Genomic DNA, 15353 nt, shown 5'->3' on the forward strand with positions numbered 1-15353 from the left:
GAGGTACAGATCTTGTTTCATTTTTCTGCAAATGGATCTCCAGTTTTGCCAGCACCATTTATTAAACAAACATTCTCTTCCCCATTTAATGGAATTTGGGCCTTTGTCAAAGATCAGCTGACTATAGGTCGATGGATCTATTTCTGGGTTCTCAATTCCATTCCATTTGTCTATGTGTCTGTCATTGTACCAATACCAGGGAGTTTTGACTACTGTGGCTGTATAGTCGGTTTTGAGATCCGGCATTGTGAGACCTCCTACTTTGTTCTTCTTCTTCAGTAGTGCTTTGCTCATCCAAGGTCGTAATGAGCATTCTTACATACATTTTTTCTTACCTGCTAGTCTGGTTGCTTCAGGATAAGTTTCCTAAAAGTGGAGCTGCTGGATTAAAGAATATTTATATATTAACCTAATTAGCAAGTATAGCGATTAATTCATATTCCTGCAAGTAATTTATTAAAGTGGTCATTTTCCTGCATTCTCAGTCTTAAATGGTGATAGTTTTTCTTTTTTTGCCAGTCCATTAGATTAGGTAGAAAATAGGAGCTCATTATTTTTCTCACATTTGCCAGTTTACTCCTAAGACTAAGCATGTTTTCATAGGCTTATTGACCATTTGTGAATGTCCTATTCATATCTTTTACCTATTTTTTTTGTTGTTGTTGAATTTTATGTTTTTATAGGAGCTCTTTGTATACTAAGGGAATTAACCCTTTTTTGTCAAGTATTTATTACCAATCTATTATTTTGAAATTTGTAGCTAATGAAATAAAATCAAAGAATAGATGTAAATACTAGAAAACAATGGCACATTTACCTATGATAAAAATATAAATATAAAAGCATATAAGACTCAATAAGTTATTAGAATTAATAAGAGAATTTATTAAAATAGTTAAGTATAAGATGAAGTTACAAAAAAATCACAACCTTTCTAGTTAGGAAAAGATTGGCCGAAACTGTAAGAACACCTCAGTGATAAATTTAACACGAGGATTTCAGGACCTTATAATCTTGTTGTATGATCTTGTTGAAAGTCATAAAATAAGACATGAGTAAATAGATATATAAGATTTCTGGATGATAAGATTTAATATAAATGTGTCAGTCATTTTAAAAGTAACATAGAACCTAATGCTTTGAGACATTATTTCTGGAAAGAAAATTTCCAAGTAGAAGAATAAGTGATAATGGAAACAAATTTTTGAAAAAAGAAAGATTGGAAAGAGTGCTGTTACATTGAGGGGATTGCAAGCATTATTACGCAACAAAATGTGTATACTTTGTTCAGTGGAAAACTAATTTACTCTATTAAACTCTCACCCAAACTGCAATTAAAAAAAAACAAAACAGTATGACATTGACACAGGAATAAATAGGTCAGTGAAAAACAAAGGTTCAAATTAAATCCAAGTATATATGAGAAAGGAGCTCTGGTGGTACAGTGGTTAAGGCATTTGGCTGCTAACTAAATGGTTGGCAGTTCAAATCCACCGGCTGCAATGCAGGAGAAAGATGACAGCCATGGAAACATTATGGGCCAGTTCTATTCTGTTAGAGTTCTACTCTGCCTCAAAAGGTTGCTATGAGTCAGAATCAATCTGTGGTAGTGGGTGGTTTTTTTTGTTGTTGTTATTTATATATGAGAACTGAATAGATGACAGAGGTAATCTTTCAGAGCAAAAAGGATGATTTATTTAGAAAACAAAGCTAGATCCCTACCTCATGCCATGTGCTAAAATAAATTTCAGCTAGAGCAAAGGTTTGAGTGCAAAAATGAATAAATACTGAAAGAAAATTAGACAACTGACTAAAGAAAGATTAAAATATATTTGACAAAAAAAAGTCAGTGGACTATTTGCTTCAAAAAAAATGAAGCCACGGGTTACTTATAAATGACTTTCTTTATTGTATGCCTAATCATTGTTTTGATGATTTTTGCTAATCTTGGTGCTATGTGCAGAAGAGAATACCCAAAGAATGTTTTCAAGTAGTGCTGCTCATGTTGAAAGAAATCTTTTAGTTTATTTTGCTTAAATCATGTGTGTCCTTCCTTTCTGGTCCACCATGGAGTGCCAAGGTAAATGGTAGTAAAATATAAATAACATTTTGATGACATTCACAAAGTTAAATTATTATATCACAGTTCTCTGCTTTAAGATATTGTTCAGCCTTGCTTATATTTCAAAGGCAGGCAGTATCTTTCCCATATTTTATTTGATCTTCCTAACACCCTTCATTTCCAACTTTTTCTTAATACATGTTCCTTCAAAAGTTTGGCATTTCTTGCTTAACAGTGAATACATACTACTGAATGACCACTAAAAGATTTATGGAAAATGTCAAAATTTTTTCAGAGAGTTCTGGAAGAGAATCAAGAACACTATCATATAGTTCAAAAATTCCTTATCCTGGGAGACATTGATGGTAAGATATTATAGTTTTGTTTTACTTTGTATGATTTCTTCATTTTCTCATAATTTTTGTGAAAAGTTATCAAAACATTGTCTGTGACATCTTTTAATCTTTATAAGCATCAGCTATTTGAATGCAACTATTCACTTAATTGTTATTATAAAATAAAAAGTTAGTTTAGGAGTGTGTGGAGAATTATATACAATCGTTATTAACAATGAGACAGAAGAATGAAGTAAATGTTCTTGGCAGTGTTTTTTTCTCTTCTTTCGATTTTATCCCTATTGGATTGAATCTTTTCTTTCATGGCTTATAGGTTTGATGGATGAATTTAGCAAATGGCTTTCGAAAGGCAGGAATAGTCTACCTGGACACCTCCTCCGCTTCATGACTCATCTCATTTTGTTTTTTCGAACTCTGGGACTACAAACCAAAGTAAATGAGAATGAACATTTTACTTTTCTTTGCAGAGCTATGCTATAAATCTTTCTTTAGGAAAACACACTTTTTGTTGTTATTTTCTAGAAATGGTAATAAGAGTACAGAAGTCTCATATGATCACTCGGTGATAACTCACTGTCAGTGATCCTTTAGGGTTCTAGTTGTGGCTGCTGAATGCTGGTGGATACCCAGTTTTTAATATATGCATACCTTTATTCTCATCTGTACCCACCTCTAAATCAAGCAGTTAAGCCATCTGAACCAGACTGAGTTCTCTGAGTTTTCAAACCTGTTTTCTCTCTTACTTTATTTTTTTCTAAATGTTTGATAACATTTTTACCAGAGTACATGTAGAAGGCACAATGACATAGTAGTTGAAAGGTTGGGCTTTGGAGTAAGATATCCTGGATTCACATCCTTACTCAGCAGCTTCTAACTTTAACTCTGGATAAACAAAGCCTGTGTAGGTCATAGTTTCTTCATTTGGAAAATGTAGACAATAATAGTAATTACTTGGTTAAATCAGGTAATACGTGAGCTTTTCTAAGCACTTAATATAGCATATAGTTGTAAGCCCATGGTAAATATTAAAATCATTAAAGGATTCAATAGCAGACTTTATTAGACATGTTGCTGTGACATATAAGCAGTTGTATTTGTAACGGAGTTTTGAATTATGTCTTTCTTTCCTCTCAAGGAAGAAGTTTCTATTGAAGTTTTAAAAATATACATACAGGTAAATTTTCAGCATCCACTGTTTGATTCTTTTTTTCTTCTTTCAATGAAAACAAAAATAAGAATGGCACTATTTTAATACCCAGTTACAGGAAAGTCATCAGAATCCAAGAGAGATCTTCTAATTATCATTAGGACATTTCTTTTGAATTTATATTACTCTGTTTAGCAGAACAATCCATGTCGATACGAAATCTCTTCATCTTATGTGTAAATATGCATGAAATTTTGAAGTAAACTCTTATAAAAGCACTGCTAATCCTAGAACTTATTTTACTGTTGATGCACTTCAATATTTTTCTGTTTTTCAGCTTTTAATAAGTGAAAAACATACAAATCTCATAGCATTTTATACCTGTCATTTGCCTCAAGACCTAGCTGTTGCCCAGTATGCATTATTTTTAGAAGGTGTTACAGAGTTTGAACAGCGCCACCATTGCCTGGAGTTGGCTAAAGAAGCAGGTAAAAGTGGTTGAGAACTTCATTTATCGGGCTTTCTAGGTAAATTACCATTTTGGTTTTAGTAACATTTGTCCTTCTACTTTTAAATTGTTTCTCTTGAGAAAACAATAAAATTTTCATTGAAGTTCTGTTTTAGGAATAAGATAAATTACACTAAAAAACAAAACAAAACAAAAAAACCTCACTGCCATTGAGTTGCTTCTGACTCATAGTGACCCATATTGGATTTCCGAAGCAGTAAATCTTTATGAGAAGTAGGTTGCCCCATCTCCTTCTGTGGAGCAGCTATTGGGTTTGAACCAGCAACCTTCTGGGTAGCAGTCAAATGCCATAGGCATTGCACCACCAGAGCTCATAAATTACACTATAACTAATGTATAAGGTATCTTTTAGTTTTGGTATTTTTTAAATCTTTATATTCTGTGTGTTATATTTTTAAATAATTATTACTCCAAATTTACAAAATCATTTTGGCTGTTTGGTTTTTGTCTCTTCAAAAAAACTCTTTAGATTTGGATGTTGCAACAATAACAAAAACTGTAGTTGAGAATATTCGAAAGAAAGATAATGGTGAATTTAATCATCATGACCTGGCTCCAGCCCTAGATACTGGCACTACTGAGGTAACTTGGGGGTGTAAACTAGGGGGATGATACGTAAGTGCTACTAAGTCTTTCATGATGTTCCTTGGTGAACCTGCTTCTACCTTAAATTACAGTGATTTCTTTCTTTTTAAGAGTTTTTCATTGCCATCCAAAACCCTTTAGATTATGAAAATTGGTAATAAATTTAAGTTTTATCTAAAGAATTACTTAGAATAACAGTATTTTGAAGGAGGTTTTTTTTTAATAGAAAAAAATCTAAGTGTGGATTTCTGCTCTTTAGCTTATTTTTGGTCCTTAGTAAATCACTAATGCTGATGTAGCTTCCATGATCTTATTTTCAGAAAGGAATAGAAAGTTATGTCTGTTGTTGTTGTTATATGCCATCGAGTCGGCCCCAACTCATAGCGACCACTCCTTGGGTTTCTGAGGCAGTTTCACTATGGAAGCAGATTGCCCAACCTTCCTTCCGAGGAGTGGCTGGTGGGTTTGAACAACCAGCCTTCTCGTTAGCAGTCAAGTGCCTTAGGCACTGTGCTACCAGAGCTCCTAAGTTATGTCTAGGAAAAAAAAAAAAATTTTAGGGTCGTCCCTACAGGAATCACACACATAGTTAAATTACTTGGAAATAGACTATATGATCCCAGATTCACATCCTACTAAGTGTTTTCTATAGTTTAATAGAGAACTATGAATATGAACATAAACTAAGGAAAGTTAGATGCTTTCATACTTTTGTATAAGTTGAGGGGAAATGATGTCCACTAGATATGTAAATATAAGTAAATTCTATTAACTTGTGGAGCATCTTAGAAAACCAAAATTTCTCATTTTCCCCTTCAATGAATAGGAGGACCGCTTAAAGATTGATGTCATTGACTGGTTGGTATTTGACCCAGCACAGAGGGCAGAGGCACTTAAACAAGGCAACGCCATAATGAGAAAATTCCTGGGTATGAGCTGTTTTTGTTTCGTTCTGTAAAGTTTCTGTTCTAATCTATATACCCTTGAGTTTTGTTTTGTGTTTTATTTTCTTAATCCCTCACTAGGAACAAAACAAAACAAATAGCTACTTTTGTATGTCAAACTTAATCAGTTTTGAGTATAATCTCAAGGCTGTCAGACTTTATAAAACAATTGCTTATTTTAAAGACAGAAGTATGTAAACATAACTACATTTAGTGTATCCTTTATGTTAATATCAGATTGAAATAAAGAAAAAGCCAGGCCATTAGGCAGAAAGATCACGAGACCTTTAATAGACATGCCTTGGCATCTGAAATTTTTATAGCTATAAAAATGACAAACCAATAATTTGACTCTTTTAGAAATCATTACACAGAATTCCATGTATGTTGAAAACTTATACCTCTTTTTGGCACAGCATCAAAAAAACATGAAGCTGCAAAAGAAGTATTTGTGAAAATTCCTCAGGATTCTATAGCAGAAATCTATAATCAATGGGAGGAACAAGGAATGGAAAGTCCACTTCCTGCTGAAGACGATAATGCTATCAGAGAACATTTGTGCATTCGAGCTTATTTGGTAAGAATGTAAAGAAATTTCTAGAAGTACCTAGCTTTGTGAAGATTTTTCTGATTTATTCTCAGACTTTGAGCTGTTTTTCCAGAATGGTGATTGACTCATAATCTTCTCTCTTTTGTGACTGTAGTACTGACTGATGCCCAAGGAGATTGAAACCATGACCTTGTCTTTATTAGCATGACCCTCTGATCAGTGCTAAAAAAACAAACAAACAAAAAAACCACTGCCATGGAGTCGGATCTTACTCATAGTGACCCCTCCTTGGGTTTCTGAGGCAGTATCACTACGGAAGTAGATTGCCTCATCTTCCTTCCAAGGAGTGGCTGGTGGGTTTGAACTGCCAGCCTTCTGGTTAGCAGTCAGATGCCTTAGGCAAGAACCAAATCTTAAAAGCTTTGTTGAACATATATGAAAACTTTTTCTTCTTGTGTTTTGTTTTATTTTATTCTTTAGGAAGCCCATGAAACCTTTAATGAGTGGTTTAAGCATATGAATTCAGCTCCACAAAAACCTACTTTGACACCTCAGGCAACTTTTACTGAGACAGTGGCTTATGAACACAAAGAAAAGAAATATGAAGTAAGTTGCATATGGACATGAAATTTATGTTTCATCTTAAAAATGAATGTTATATAAAGAAGTCATTTCCTCAGCATTCATATTCCTCTTATAACAAGTGGTTTCCTGTTAATGTTCTGCTTTGTATAGTTTTGCCATCTGTATAGTTAGCTTTTTTGTTGTAAGTAATTAACCAAACATGAAAAATATCTTCAGGTGATATTAGCATTCATTTGTTACAAAGTTAACAGTTTAGTGTTTTATTGGTAAATCTGTTAGTATTTTTATATTTGGGTGACTGAAATACAAAATGATTTTCTATATTCATGTCTGTACTTTATAAATATTTATGAGGTTAGTCCCATTATATCTGCCTTACGATTATTTTGCAGATGGATTATGGCATTTGGAAAGGGCATTTGGATGCCCTAACTGCTGATGTGAAGGAGAAGATGTATAACGTCTTACTGTTTGTTGATGGAGGGTGGATGGTGGATGTTAGAGAGGTAAGCTGTGCATTATTCCTAGCTAAAACTATTTTTTAAAAAACTGTCTTAGAAAAAAGTTCTGTCTTTGAATAGGAGCATATTCAGATCTTGTCCAACCTTTGTATTTATTACTGAACATCCATATTTTAAGCTTAACCTAGAGATACTAGCTAGAGACTCAAAGTGTTTGACTCTTCAGTAAACCATTTTCTCAAGATGCGGAAATCCACTTTTGGAAAAAATCTGGATCTAAAAATTTAATTATACATATATTTAATCAATGTAAGGATATGAAGGTAAGTCTAGTGTTGTCAATAAGACATACAGTGAAACCTGTGAGAGCCAGAACTGAACAAGACTGCCTTGTTTTTCTGGGTCTCCCAAATTTTTCACCTTTGACTGGGTGCAGTCTTACCACTTTTGTATTGCTTATTTTAGTGGAAAATATTTACATTTTCCCTCTCTGACAAGTTTTTGCCTTATAGAGGTTCCAGCTTTCACTGGTTTTACTGTATGAAGCAATGACTCTCATCTCTTAAGCTATCCATTTGAATGACCTGGGAAACTTTTTAAAAATACTGGACTCTACCCCCAGAGATTATGATTTGATTAGTTGAGGTAGGACTGGGATTGTTTTTTCCCCCCACCACCTAAGAAGAGCTTTAAGGAAGTATGGTGGCATAGTGGGTAAGGCATTTGGCTACTAACCAGAAGGTCAGCGGTTCAAACCCACCAGCTGCTCTGTGGGAGGATAATGAGGTAAACTACTTTACTAAAGATTTATAGCCTTGAAAATTCAAAGGGGGTCCTGTGAGTTGGAATCAACTCGATGGCAGTGAGTTGGTTGGATTGAGGGCTTTAATATTTGGTCTGGTTTAGAGCTGCTATTAACAAAAATATTTAATGTCGTAAGAAAAGCACAGATAAAGTAGCTTGTCAGTTAAGGAAAGAAAAGGTTGCTTCTGCCTTGGAGGGATCTGGACAAGATGCTTCAGAGGTGTGACGTTTGATTGAATCTTGAATGAATGGTAGAAGTTGATGAACTGAGATGAGAAAAAGGACACATACAGCAGGTGATAATCAGGGAAACAAAGACATTTGGGCCTGATCCTGTGCATAATAGAGACAATGAGTAGCTCAGTTGTCTCTGTGTATCTGATAATCTGCTTAAAGAGAACCAGAAGTTAGATTCTTGAGTATTTGGTTTATTATTTTGAACAGAGAAAGCCATAGGAAAGTTTTTGGTATTTTTCCTCTGCCATTCCTCCTATCTTGGTCTATTTACTACTATTTTTTACAGCTATGTATTTCTACAACCTCTAGCTTCCCCTTTCTGACCAGAAGCAATAACCAGCAGAGACAGGAGCCCACAGCCTTATTTCTGGTATTCCTGATACAGTAATTCTCTTAAAATCTCCACTCTCGGCCTAAAGTTCCTAATAGATGTCTGCTGCCTAGTGTTAAACCTTAAGCAGCCTCCTCAGGCTAGACCTTTCTCTTCTGATTCATGCGGTGTTTATTAAGATAAAATTTAAGTATTAAAAAAAGTTAATTGTCACTTAAAATTTGAGGACTTTAGTGCCTTATTTATATATAAATCTTTGTTATTTTAGCTATTAATTAACTAATCTTAGTAAATGGAGTCTTATAAAAGAAAATGGAGTTGGGATAGAAGGCAATGAATGAAACCATTGTTTCAGCAAACATTTTTTAATCAATGTTCAGTCCCAATCACTTCTTCAAAACTAACTCTCAAGAGATTTCTTAAGTAGTCAAATGATAAATAATGGTATTTGGAATCACATCTTTTGGGTTTAGCTTAATCCTTTTACATCATCAACAATACTAAACATATCACTTGTGTACGAATTAGAAAATGACACCCCTTTCTGTAACACAGATGAGTTCCATGCCAAGTGTCCATGACCTGTAGAAAGAAGCACAGGTCAGTCACCCCTGTTTAAGACAAAACCATCCATGATAGCCTTGCTGTTATACTCTTATATCTTCACCTCAAGTTTTTAATTAACCATGGAATCATTCCATTAGTGTTGGAGGCTGGTAGCCTAGAGGGATGGCAGGGAGAATGGAGCAGGCAGCTCACCTTTACCTACTTCTCATCACCTCCACCACCTCTGCCTCTGCCACATTCTAGTCCAGGCCTCTACTGCTGACTTCATACTTTAGTTAATTGGCCTTTCTACCTTATAACAGTCTCTTCACAACAACAACAACAGAGAAGTGTTCAGGTATTTGCTTTCAGTCTCACTCATTCTGTCTTCCATTGATTCAGTCTGGTCCTTTGCCCATTTAATTTAGTGTCTTACCTATTTCTGAAAATTTAGTATTAACTTTCTGGATTTCTGTGTGTAGATTTTGTGTAATTTCTAATTTTTCTTTATTTTGTCATTTTGTTCTTGTATTGTCTTTCGAAATTGTTCTAGGGTTTTTTCTGTGTTTTCCTCAATTTTGTCAGTGCTTTCCTTGATCTGTCTCTCAATCCTTTGAAGATACCTAAATATAACTCTTTTGAATTCCTTATCAGGGAGTTGCAATGCTGTGTCTTCCTCGGGGATGTGTTTTGGGTCTGTATCTTGGTTGCTTGTTTCTCCTGCTTTATCTTGTTTCTTTGTGTAGACTGTGATGCTCTGTTGTCTCCAAGGCATTGTGACATTTCTGCATTTATATTTAATTGGTGATTGTATGTTAGAGTAACTTGCCCACAATTTTTGTTTTCTTTGTATGTTATCTATGCAAACACGGTACTGTGCTGTGCTCCTCTATTTACTAGTTGACAGCACTTATATACTCACCACCTGTCTCCTTTCCTGTTGTCAGCCTCTTGTATGTTGCCGACATTGGCAAACACGGCCTATTCTTGGGTCCTTGGAATCCGAATAAGAATGCTGTCACTTTAAAATCCAAAATGGCTGCCACTTACAAAGATTCAAAATGGCTGCGCCCTTGGTCACTTTAAATATCCAAAATGGCTGCCGCTTGTAAACATTCAAAATGGCTGTGCCTTCGGTCACTTTAAATATCTAAAATGGCTGTGCCCTCCCGACAGCGGAAAGTTAACAGCTCTCCGTCTTTGCTGTTTCCCTTCCTAGTCATAGGCCACCAGCTCAGTTGTCCCTGCAGCCCGTGGTGACCTGGGCTGATGTTTAGGTCAATTATTAGGTCCTAACACCACTTGCAAATATTCAAGCTGTTGGTCCCGTCAGAGTAGCTAATAGTCCGCAGCTCGGATCATCTGTGTACTCATTATTTTCGTTCAGGTTTTTCCACTAGTTGGTGCCTAATCCACTTCTGTATAGTTCCTTTCAATGCTCAGGGCTTCAGTATTATCTTCTGTATCTCTGTCAATTGGTTTTTCTTTTCTTTGTTGAAGAGGGTCTGTGTTGCTTGTCTGCCTATTCCTCCGTCTCACTGGAAGTCCTGCCTCTAGTCTTTATATCTATCTATATTTACATCTTTATATACTCAGGGAATTAGTGATTAATTTTTGTTCTTATGCTCTAATTCTTCCTTCTTTTATACGTTTTTATTCAAGACATAGTAAGTTTATTAGAAATAACATTTTGTTTATTACATTGTACAGCTTACCTATGATTCCATGGTTCCTCTTCAAGCCTTTTTTTTACCGTAACATCTTTTCTACTAGATAATATGGTTAAAACCTTGTCTTGTTTGTTTGAGGTTTTTATTAAGTGGGCATTAAGCTTTGTTGTTAGGTGCCCTGGAGTCTGTTTCAACTCATAGCGACCTTATGTCCAACAGAATGGAAAACTGCTCAGTCTTGTACTATCCTCACAGTCATCGCTGTTTGAGCCTATTGTTGGATCCACTGTGTCAGTCCTTCTTGTTGAGGGTCTTCTTTTTTGCTGACCCTTCATTTTATCAAGCATGATGTCTTTCTCCAGGGGCGGGTCCCTCCTGATAATATGTCCAAAGTATATAAGATGAAGTCTGACCATCCTCTCTTCTAAGGAGCATTACGGCTGTACTTGTTTGAAGACAGATTTGTTTGTTCTTTGGCAGTCCCTCGTATATTCGTATTCTTTACCAGCATCATAATTAAATTAAGCTTTAGAGAAACCTTTTGCTTCTGCCATTTGCATTTTGGTTTGATTTTTTTTTTTTTCCCTCCACCTACATTTTATTTTGTTGCTGTTGTTCCTTCTGTTCTGCCTTCTAGTTCACCATTTACTACTACACGGTGAACTGGAAGGTAGATCAGAAGCACTAAACATGTTATTAGGCCAGTTAACTGAGATGTCCCATGAAACTATGACCCTAAACATCCAAACCAAGGAATCAAATCCCATGAAGTGTTCGGTTTTTCATAAGCAGCCTCAGCTTTTTTTTTTTTTTTTCCTTCCTTGTCATTGTTGTAAATATATCTATCACCCAGCTTTTGCCAATTCAACTTTTTACACATGTACAGCTTACTGACAGCAATTATATCAGTCAACTGTGCAACTGTACCCTTAATCAGTATGATTCTTCCATCCTTCCCATCCCTGGTAACCACTAATAAACTTTGTTCTCTGTACATTTGCATTTTCTTATCTTTTTATATAAGCGAGGTCGTTATTTGTCCTTTTGTTCTTGGCTTATTTTGTGATGGTAGTGGATTTTTCTAATGCCTTCCAGGCCCATCCATAATGTAGCATGTATCAGGACTTCATTTCTTCTACTGGTAATCTGAGTAGTTCCATTGTGTACATGTACCACATGCTATTTATCCATTCATCTGTTGATGGCCATTTCCCATCACGTTCTCTGTACATTTTGGCTATTGGGAACAGTGCTGCAGTGAGCCCTGGTGTATTAATCTCTGTTTGAGTCTCTGCTTTCAGGTCTTTTTGGTATATACTTAGGAGTGGAATTGCTGGGTCATATGAAAGCTCTGTTTTTAGTTTTCAGAGGAACTGCCGCACTGTTTTCCACAACACTATCATTTTGCATTCCCACCAGCAATGGATAAAGGTTCAGTCTCCCCATTTCCTCGCCAGGATTTCTTCTTTTCTTTTTTTTTACTTTCTTTACTCTTAGCTATCCTCGTTATGTTGTTGTTAGATGCTATTGACTCAGCTCTGACTCATGGCGACCCTGTGCAAAACAGAATGAAACACTGCCAGATCCTGTACCATCCTCACAGTTCTTGCTGTGCTTGAACCTGTCGTTGAAACTGCTCTATCAGTCTGTCTTGTTGAGGGTCTTCCCTTTTTCCACTGACCCCTCTACTTTACCAGGGATGATATCCTTGTCCAGGGAATTGTCCCTTCTGACAACATGACCAAAGTACAAGAGACAACGTCTGATCATTACTACTTCCTAGGAGCATTCCTGCTGCACTTCTTTCAGGACAGATTTGTTTGTTTTTCTGGCAGTCCGTGATAATTTCAGCATTCTTACCAATACCACAAGTCAAAGGCATCTATTCTTCTTTGGTCTTCTTATTCATTGTCCAGCTGTCACTTATATGTGGGGTGATTGAAAATACCATGGCTTGGTAGTCTTAGGTGCACCTTAGTCTTCAAAGTGGCATCTTTGTTTCTTAACACTTCAAAGACTTCATTTGCAGTGGATTTGCCCAGTGTACTACGGCATCTGATTTCTTGACTGCTGCCTCCAGGAGTGTTGATTATGGATCCAAATAAAATGAGATCCCTGACAACTTCAATTTTTTCTCCATTTTATCATGATGTGGCTTATTGGTCCAGTTTTGAGGATCTTTATGTTGAGATGTAACCCATATCAGAGATTGTAGTCTTTGATCTTCATAAGTAAATGCTTCAAGTCTTCCCTTTCATCAAGGAAGGTTGTAGCATCTGCATATCACAGGTTGTTAATGAGTTTTTGTCCAATCCTGATGCCATGTTCTTCATATAGTCCAGTTTCTTGGATCATTAGCCATCCTAGTAGGAGTAAAATGGTGTATCATTGTGGGTTTGATTTGTATCTCAGCCACTCTATGGAAGGAAGACTGGGCAATCTACACCTGTAAAGATTTACTGCCTTGGAAACTCAAAGGGGATCGCTCTGAGTCAGAATTCACTCAGTGGTGGTGAGTTTGGTTTGGTTTTGGATGGCTAATGATATTGACCATCTTCATGAGTTTGGTGACTTCTTTGGTAAAATGTTTATCCAAGCCCTTTTTCTGATTGCCCTTTTGTTGTTAAGGTGTCAAAGTTTTATTTTTTTTTTTTGTTTATTAGATTCTTATCAGATACATGGTTTCCAAAGATACTCTCTTGGTCAGTAGCTTTTCTTTTCACTTTGTTGGTGAAATCTTTTGATGAACAAAAGTTTTTAATTTTTATGAAGTCCCATTTATTTATTTTGTCTCTTGCTATTTGTGCTTTTCTTCTTGTATTAGATAATCTATTATTGAAAGCTAGGCCTGACAGTGTTTTGCCTGCTTGGTCTTCTAAGAATTTTATAATTTTATTTTGCACATTTAAGTACTTAGTCCATTTACAAAAAAAAAAAAAGTGATTTGGGTGAAAGTTTACAGAGCAAATTCATTTTCCATATAGCAGTTCAGGTACATTTTGTTTCATGACATTGACTGCAGATGCCACAAAGTAATAGCTCTCTTCCCACTCCCTCCCTGTAGTTACTTCTTCCTTATGTCCTTCTTTCCTGTGCATTCCTGCCCCTGAGCTATCTATCTCCCTCTGCAAATACTGCCCTTCTGATCTCCCATGATATCAATCTAAGGAGTATATCTACTTGATGTAAATGTTTACCCTATATGCTTGTCTATTGTTTGGCTAGAAGTGTGGTAGTGAGTTCAGTTCCAAACCTGAAGGGTAACTTGGGGCCATAGTCTCAGGGGTCTCACCAGGCTCTATCAGACTAGTAAATCTGGTCTTTTTCATGATTTTGAGTTTTGTTCCACATTGTTCTCCCACACTATCCAGGATCTCTTGCACTGATCCTTTTCTGGGTGGTTGACTGTGGTAGCCGGGCACCATCTAGTTCTTCTGGTCTTATGGTCATATAGTCTGAGGTTCACATGGTCCACTAGTCCCTTGGAATCCATTTTGAATTTATTTTTTGTATATGCTGTTAGACATGTGTTTATCTGCATGTGAAGAATTCAGTTTTCTCAGCATCATTTATTAAAGAGACTCTTCTTTCTCTAACCTGTGGACTTTGGACCCTTGTCAAAATTCAATTGATCATAGATGTCTTGGTTTGCAGTTTGGCTTTGATTCGTTTTTTTGACTTTTCTTTTTATAAGGGTATTTAGCTTAAAGTTGTTAAAATGATCCCTTGCTATCTGCTTGTAGGATGCTGAAGACGATCAGGAAAGAGCACATCAAATGATTTCACTGAGAAAGCTTTGTCTGCCAATGTTGTGTTTTCTTCTTCACACCATATTACACAGTACTGGTCAGTATCAGGAATGTCTGCAGTTAGCTGATATGGTATCCTCCGAGCGCCACAAATTGTATCTAGTAAGTTCTAAAGCATTTGAAATTTAAAATTTTAGTGATTGGTAAGCTCTGTAGTAATAATCAATTTTATGAGATGTGTTTACATTTTTTAGTTGTTTTTGTCTTAACAAATGATCTAGTTTTACTGTTTGTGCTTCTTTTCCAAAACTGTATATGTTCCTATGCAGCAAGAAGTGTGTAGACTGGCCCTGGGTATTAACTTTAAAGTTCCTGGACTACTTTACTAGTCCCTGACTACCTAAATCTGAAAAAGGAATTTAGTTAATCAGATTGATTAGGTTATAACTTCATATGAGCTATAAGTTCATAGCATTCTTTGTTCTCATTCTTAACTTTTTTTTTTATATACAGGTATTTTCTAAGGAAGAACTAAAGAAATTGCTTCAGAAGTTAAGGGAATCCTCCTTAATGCTCTTAGACCAGGGACTCGACCCATTAGGGTATGAAATTCAGTCATAATTCACCTATTCTTTGTAATCTCACTAATTTCCATGATAAGTGGCGTTTTTTGTAAAATATACATATTTGTAATTACTGGGTTTCTTTCTTTTGCATTATCATGAGGGAGAGAATGTAAAATTTACAAATTTGAATTTTATACTTTTTAGAATATTATGATGACACTTTGAAATTTT

General features: G+C 35.6%; 1 protein-coding gene across 1 annotated transcript in view; it reads left to right on the top strand.

Annotated features, from left to right (window-relative positions):
- NUP107 (nucleoporin 107) overlaps window positions 1-15177 on the top strand; it is a 64135-nt gene extending 48958 nt beyond the window's left edge. Inside the window, 11 exon segments of the mRNA XM_007953389.2 lie at window positions 2358-2427; window positions 2732-2850; window positions 3554-3592; window positions 3903-4053; window positions 4564-4676; window positions 5506-5608; window positions 6040-6200; window positions 6654-6779; window positions 7151-7264; window positions 14551-14718; window positions 15070-15177. Coding sequence (XP_007951580.2) covers window positions 2358-2427; window positions 2732-2850; window positions 3554-3592; window positions 3903-4053; window positions 4564-4676; window positions 5506-5608; window positions 6040-6200; window positions 6654-6779; window positions 7151-7264; window positions 14551-14718; window positions 15070-15177 — 1272 coding nt within the window.
- The last annotated feature ends 176 nt before the right edge of the window (window positions 15178-15353 follow it).

Source organism: Orycteropus afer, unplaced genomic scaffold (genome assembly GCF_000298275.1).
Source record: "Orycteropus afer afer isolate SDZICR_OR568_19922 unplaced genomic scaffold, OryAfe1.0 scaffold00392, whole genome shotgun sequence".
Taxonomy (NCBI): Eukaryota; Metazoa; Chordata; class Mammalia; order Tubulidentata; family Orycteropodidae; genus Orycteropus; species Orycteropus afer.